Below are 7,621 nucleotides of genomic sequence, written 5' to 3'. Positions count from 1 at the left end.
TCCCCGCGGAATTCCGTCCGCGGTGACGCATCGTGCCGTCGCCACGATGATGACGCGGTGACGTACGCGATGCGGTGATATAAGGAATTCCACGCATGCGTCGAATCATTACGACGCATGCGAGGGATGGGTTCGGACGGATCGATCCGGATCGTACACACCAGCGGATCTATCCGCTGAAACCGATCCGCGGATCAATTTCAGCGGATCGATCCTCTCGTGTGTACGGGGCCTTAGAATTATAGTTTTATCTCTTGTGTTTAATGCTGTTTATTATAAATTCACGTCAAATAAAACTAATTTGTATTTTCTGATGTTGTGATTCCAGAATGGCTTCTAACATTGAGGAGGTGACCAAGAACACCGCAAAGAATCTCCTTGAGCTCATCTCCGAAACCTCTGAAAACCTGAGGATCATGGAGGTGACTGACTTCTTTGACCCCATTAAAGAGCTCGGGAGAGGAGCGTATGGAAAGGTTCTGCTGGCCAAACATCGGGGTTCAGGTAAACTTTTTAGCTTTAATTCATGTAAATTTAATCATTTGTGCTTCTAAATTAGTGGAACAAATCTAAATAAAAAAAATAACTAACAGGTAAAGTTTCTGTGGTGATCAGGGGACTTTGCATCTCTAGAGGAGGACAATCTACAGTAGACAAGTCTACTATAATGTGCAAGTATGATATTTAGAGAGTATAGTCAATGTTCTGGGGATCCTCTGCGGATTTAGTTCTATTTAGCGCAAAACATTAAGAAAGTTTGAGCAGATGTCTAGAGAGTCTCTACTTCTAAACATGAGATATGAGTGTGACTTCCAATATCTAAGAATCAACAGAATGGTTCAACTGCAGAAATTTTCCAACACTTTGAAAAGCATTCTTTAAAGTTTTTCATGCAACTCCTCAATTCCAGTTTTTATGTGATGATTATAAATCTTAATAAGTCAGTGCTTTAGATTTACACAAGCTTTTACCTAAATTCAGTCGTTTTTTTTGCGAGTTTCATCATTGTTGGGTTTATGATACTCATTCTCTTGTTTCTCCCACTTTCCAACAGGTGAGTTGGTGGCTGTGAAGCTGATGAGCAAGGAGACAACTCCAAAGGACAACTTCCTAATGGAATACGGAATGTCGCTTAGTCTCAGCAGCCATCCAAATATCATTGCAACCCACGAGATTGTTTTCCATACCAGCAGTGACTATGTCTTTGTCCAGGAGGTGGCACCGGCTGGAAATCTTCTGTCATTGGTAAAGCCAAGGGTAAGTTTGAATCTGAAATTGAATGACATTTAAAAAGTTATAATTTCTATCTATTGTTCCCTTAACCACTTCAGCCTCGGACCATTTGGCTGCCAAATGCCCGGGCCACTTTTTGCGATTCGGCACCGCGTTGCTTTAACTGATAATTGCGTGGTCGTGCGACGTGGCTCCCAAACAAAATTGACGTCCTTTTTTTCCCACAAATAGAACTTTCTTTTTTGATCACCTCTGCGGTTTTTATTTTTTACACTATAAACAAAAATAGCACGACAATTAAAAAAAAAGCAATATTTTTTACTTTTTGCTATAATAAATATCCCCAATTTCTTAAAAAAATTCAAATTATTTCTCAATTTGGGCCAATACGTATTCTTCTACATATTTTTGGTAAAAAAAACGCAATAAGCATATATTGATTGGTTTGCGCAAAAGTTATAGCGTCTACAAAATAGGGGGATAGTTTTAGGCATTTTTATTAATAATTTGTTATTAGTAATGGTGTTGATCTGCGATTTTTATCATGACTGCAACATTATGGCGGACACATCGGACACTTTTGATGCTATTTTGGGACCATTCACATTTATAAAGCGATCAGTGCTATAAAAATGCACTGATTGGTGTAGAAATGTGACTGGCAGGGAAGGGGTTAACCACAAGGGGGCTAGGAAGGGGTTAAGTGAGTCCTAGGGAGTAATTCTAATTGTGTGAGGGCGGGGCTTACTGTGACACGTCACCGATCGCTGCTCCCAATGAGAGAGAGCAGACGATCAGTGTTGTGTCACTAGGCCGAACAGGGAGATGCCTTGTTCTGCCGTTCCATGACCTGATCGCGGGACACCGGCGGACATAGAGTCCGTGTGTCCCGCGGGCACGGTCACGGAGACCACTCACGCCCGCTAGGCGGCAGTTTCAAAGCAGCGTATATATACATTGCTTTGCCTGTCCGTGCCATTCCGCTGATGTAAATGTGCGTGAGGCAGTCGGCAAGCGGTTAAAGCATTTCTGAGGTTTAAGGAATCCTCCCCCACTGCTGTGAGTTGGTGGGGCGTATAATGAGTATAGGCTTGTTGTTTTAGGTATGTGACTCGCTCAGTTGTAAAGTAAAGTTAAGATGGAGTAATGTGGGTTAACCACTTACCCCCCGGAACATATTGCTGCCTAAAGACCAGAGTACTTTTTGCGATTCGGGACTGCGTCGCTTTAACAGACAATTGCGCGGTCGTGCGACGTGGCTCCCAAACAAAATTGGCGTCCTTTTTTTCCCACAAATAGAGCTTTCTTTTGGTGGTATTTGATCACCTCTGCGTTTTTTATTTTTTGCGCTATAAACAAAAATAGAGCGACAATTTTGAAAAAAATGAATATTTTTTACTTTTTGCTGTAATAAATATCCCCCAAAAATATATAAAAAAACATTTTTTTTCCTCAGTTTAGGCCGATACGTATTCTTCTACATATTTTTCGTAAAAAAAATCGCAATAAGCGTTTATTGATTGGTTTGCGCAAAAGTTATAGCGTTTACAAAATAGGGGGTATTTTTATGGCATTTTTATTAATATTTTTTTTACTAGTAATGGCGGCGATCAGCGATTTTTTTTTCGGTATTGCGACATTATGGCGGACACTTCGGACATTTTTGACACATTTTTGGGACCATTGGCATTTTTATAGCGATCAGTGCTATAAAAATGCATTAGATTACTATAAAAATGCCACTGGCAGTGAAGGGGTTAACACTAGGGGGCGGGGAAGGGGTTAAGTATGCCTGGGTGTGTTCTTACTGTGGGGGGGGGGTGGCCTCACTAGGGGAAACACTGATTTTCTGTTCATACATTGTATGAACAGAAAATCAGCATTTCCCCTGCTGACAGGAACGAGAGCTGTGTGTTTACACACACAGCTCCCGTTCCCCGCTCTGTACCGAGCGATCGCGTGTGCCCGGCGGCGATCGCGCCCGCCGGGCACACGCACGGGAGTCGGGGGCGAGCGGGGAGCGCGCGCGCCTCCGGCGGCGCGCACGCGCCTCCGGCGGCGCGCACGCGCCCCCTAGTGGCGGCTATACGATAGGACGTATAGCTACGGGCTCTCGCCCAGGAGAGCCGACCTGCCGCCGTATAATGACGGTGCGCGGTCGGCTACTAGTTAAGATGGATCTTGCACCATTGATAGAAGCTCCCACTTTGCATGCAGGTTTCATTTAAGTATACTCCTTGTGTATGCAGCTAATGTATGTTCTGTTTCCCTGTACAAGAGATAAGATGAGTTTCATATGTTGGGTAACATTTTGCCATGTTGGTATCTAACGACTAATTTTATCTTTTTTCCTTCAGGTTGGTTTGAATGAAGATTTTGTGAAGAGTTGTGTTCCACAAATCGCGAATGCTTTGGATTTTATGCACAGAAGAGGAATGGTCCATCGGGACATAAAACTGGACAACATTTTGGTCATGGACACGGAATGTAATAATGTCAAACTGGCAGATTTTGGACTGACGATGCTCCAGGGAACTCAAGCGCCCTTTATGCCCTGGTTTATACCGTACTCCGCTCCGGAACTGTGCACCCTAAAACAAGGGGAAAAGCTGCTGCTGCACCCGAGCATTGACATCTGGGCCTTTGGAGTCTTGGTATACACAGCTATGACCGGGTCCTTCCCCTGGAAAGAAGCAGGGGATCGTGACCTTGCATATCAGAACTTTGCTTGGTGGCAAACAAAGAAGGATCCGACCTTGGGACCAAGAAAGTGGCGACGATTCTCCATTGAAGCCAGGCAGATGTTCCTGGACATGTTGGCCCTCAACGCCTCTGAGAGGTGTTCTGCTTTGGATGTTTTAAAATATGTCCACCTGCCTTGGAAAGCAGAAATGCCTCCAGGGAATCTATCCAGGAATACGGTAGTACACGTGACATAACTGAGGGCATGATGTCCATTATGGAGCCTCATCAGGTGCTGTGTTTTGTCTTCTTCTAGATCAAAAGATAATCTCCCTCAATACTGGTGGAAATCATTTAACATGCTTTTGGTCACCTATTAATTACAAGATGGATGTGTGTTGGATGTGCTCTGGGACTTGTACAAGCCTCACGTCCTATGTGAAGGTAAGACATTTTAGAAGATTGTTGACTTTTTTCTGTAGATCAATAATGCCGTGTACACACGTTCGGAAATTCCGACAAGAAAAGTCCGATGTGAGCTTTTGGATGGAAATTCCGACCGTGTGTAGGCTCCATCTGACTTTTGCTGTCGGAATTTCCGCCAACAAAAGATTGAGAGCTGGTTTTCAAATTTTCCGATGGAAAAAAATCCTATCAGAAAATCCGATCGTCTGTAGCAATTCCAACGTGCAAAATTCCCGACGCATGCTCGTAAACAATTTGATGCATGCTCAGAAGCATTGAACTTAATTTTCTCGGCTCTTGGTAGTGTTGAACGTCACCGCGTTCTTGACGGTCGAAAGTTCAGAGAACTTTTGTTTGACCGTGTGTATGCAAGTCAAGCTTGAGTGAAATTCTGCCCACCCAAGGTTTTTCCCACGGAAAATCCAACCGTGTGTACGCGGCATAATTTCTAGATATATCTGCACAAATGTATCTTTTATTTTTTTATTTCTGTTGGTTTTCTTCTCTATATATTTTACTATTCATTGTCAAGTGTAATAAAATGTGGGTTTTGCAATTATTCTATAGCAGGTGTGTATGGTAAGTATATTGTTGTCATGATTGAAATAAAGATCCTAATTACTTTATTGCAGTGGACTGAGGAATCCTTATATACATAGATAGAACAATGTTATGTTATGGAGCCTGAGATCAGCAAGTCCCCCCCCAGCTGCATAGTGTAGTAACTTTTACTATGCTGCGGTTACTCCTCCTGTGCATTGGGTGGTGCTCTTGTGCTTTTTCACTTCTAGTTTATTGAATATTACATAATTATGTTTTACCAGCAATATGACTATTTTTACTACTACCAATATTTACTACTACTTTACTACTTGTTACTACTATTTACTACTATGTCTGGAAAACCTTGACTTCTATATTGTTCCAGTGTTCAGATTTGGATTTTACTTTTTTTTTTACTGTTTATTAACTTTATTTAAAAAAATAAAATAACACTGTATTACCTAGCAGGTGAAATGATGGGCTCCAGTAATCAATACTTACCAACAGTTCCAGATTTACCAGGAAGACCACACTTATTAGTCAGTTGTCCAATAACGGCTGTGTTTGGGCTGTGTCCTGTGATGACGGCATGAGGCTCTGATTGTTTCAGCGGTAGCAGCATCAGTATCAGTGTTGGCCACAAGTCCTGCTGTTTGCCCACATTCCCAACAGTGGTAGAAGCTGTGCCCACTGATCCCACCCTTTCCAAACTCACCTTCCTACCCCCAGATTGCAATGCCAATGTATTTCATGCTGTGCCAGATGGTCGTTCTAGCCAAACTGAGAAAAGCAGCTGATCTGGTGGAAGCTCGTAGTGACTTCACCGTTGTGTCCACCAAATAAGACATAGTCTTGGAGACCACCTGCAGAATATCCACAATCTGTTGCAAGGTGCACTTAGGTCAACCAGCAAGTGCCATTAGTACAGTGTCGGTGCACAATATTATAACTCATCACTGTATTAGTGTCACTAGCGATGCCAGTGTCCCTCCTAGCCAGATTGTCTGCCACACTATCACAGTCACACCATAAGTCGTTAATTACCACCATTACTAGTATAGTGTCTGTACGGTGTCAGGGCTGGGCTTAGCCCTTCCTTCTCTGTGCTGACAGCTCATCTGCCAGCTAATTGCCAGCTCCAATCTCTCCACAGTGATCCACCTGTTGATGATCCTGCTCGTCAGCTCTGCCTACTTAAAGCCTTCCAGTTCATTTGCTTTTTGCCTTCGCCTGTGTTAACATCACAAGAGACTTTCTCGTACGTTCCTGTTGAAGACTTACCTGACTGACGCTCCCTCTGGCTACAGATCCTGCTTTCTGTATGTCTACCTTTTATACCTGGCTCTTGGACATTTGCTTGGCCGACTACCCAATACGGTTACTGAACTCGGGCTATGTTTTGACTACGCTTACTCTGTTTACCTTTTTATTTTTATTATTAAACATGTGTGATTTAAATGTACATCTGTCTCAGTCTTATTCATGGTTTCTGACATACGGATCAATATCTTGATCACGATCAAAACTATACTAGTGTCCCCAAAAATGAAATGTTACCAGGGTCAGCCCCGATCGCTGTCAGCACTTGTGTTTAACCCCCCCCCCTCCCCCAACAAGGGAACTGTCAGTATCATTTTTCTGATCACCTCTGATACATTGTCCACAAAACTGCAGAATTAGCAAGATCAGGCCAGCAGCGTAGTGCTTAGTACATTCTGGTCTAGCACCAGCAGTGCAATACAAGCTGGTGAGGTGGCTAGCCCTAGTAGCTTAATGCAACCGCAGCCACCAGGAATTCAACACAGACCCATAGAGTCCATAGTAGCCTTCCAGAGGTGCTTGCAAACCCTAAACCCTTGGCTGACCCCAGATTCAGTAGCACCCATTATCCCGCTATTCACAGCACATCCTGGGGTTCACGTCAAAACAACCAACTTAACACAACCCCCCTTGAATTTTTTTACGCTGTTTTTCACCAAAGCCCTCTATAATTTGATTGTGGACCACGGTAATGTTTATCTCCAACAGTACATTGCCGCCAACCATATTCATACCTTGCCAGGCCATTCGAGTGGAAATCTATCACAGTTTCCAAATATTAAACTTTTTTGGGCCTAACCCTTAGCATGGACATTATAAAAAAGAAAAGAATGACTTGATTTATCATGTGCCCATGTTTCCTGCAGCAATGTTGTGTCCGTAGTAACCAAGGAATAAAATGTCAAATTTTTTTTTGTCCCTCCTGTCCTGAGCAAACTGACCTCTGCATCAAGGACTGCTTCCATTGCTACCACACCATATTGGACTATTAGTCTAGGGTACAGCCCGGCACAGTCTATGGTACAACACGACACACAGTTCTGCACAAGAAGTTATCTAAAGATAGTCAGGAAACTGTCTATCACATTTTGAGAGACCCTAAAATCAAAGGCTGGAAAGATTATTGATCTAAAAAGTTAGGTTACAAAAAAGGAAAAACATATATATTTTTATTGAGTTAATGTTTTATTGTTTCATTGTGTTATTGTTAACTGGTTTTGTTTGCTTAGCAGGAACACTAATTAGCTGCAGCACTGATCTCTGTATCCTGACAGCAGCAGGGTGCTGCTCTCAGAATACATGTCAGTGCCTGCAGCACTGCAGGAGGAGATTTCTCCATCTGTAGTTAAAAAAAAAGGAGGTGGATGCTTTTCATTGT

At 42.9% G+C, this 7,621-nt stretch overlaps 1 protein-coding gene across 1 annotated transcript; it reads left to right on the top strand.

Annotated features, from left to right (window-relative positions):
• Nucleotides 1–329: 329 nt before the first annotated feature.
• Nucleotides 330–4,172, top strand: LOC120945660 (serine/threonine-protein kinase SBK1-like). The gene is made up of 3 exons (XM_040359987.1): nucleotides 330–504; nucleotides 1,055–1,257; nucleotides 3,591–4,172. The coding sequence occupies exons 1-3, from the start codon at nucleotides 330–332 to the stop codon at nucleotides 4,170–4,172; spliced, it is 960 nt and encodes a 319-aa protein (XP_040215921.1).
• Nucleotides 4,173–7,621: the final 3,449 nt, after the last annotated feature.

Source organism: Rana temporaria, chromosome 1 (genome assembly GCF_905171775.1).
Source record: "Rana temporaria chromosome 1, aRanTem1.1, whole genome shotgun sequence".
NCBI classification, from domain to species: domain Eukaryota; kingdom Metazoa; phylum Chordata; class Amphibia; order Anura; family Ranidae; genus Rana; species Rana temporaria.
Note: the sequence above shows the minus strand (reverse complement) of the source record. Positions and strands in the feature narration are given on the sequence as shown.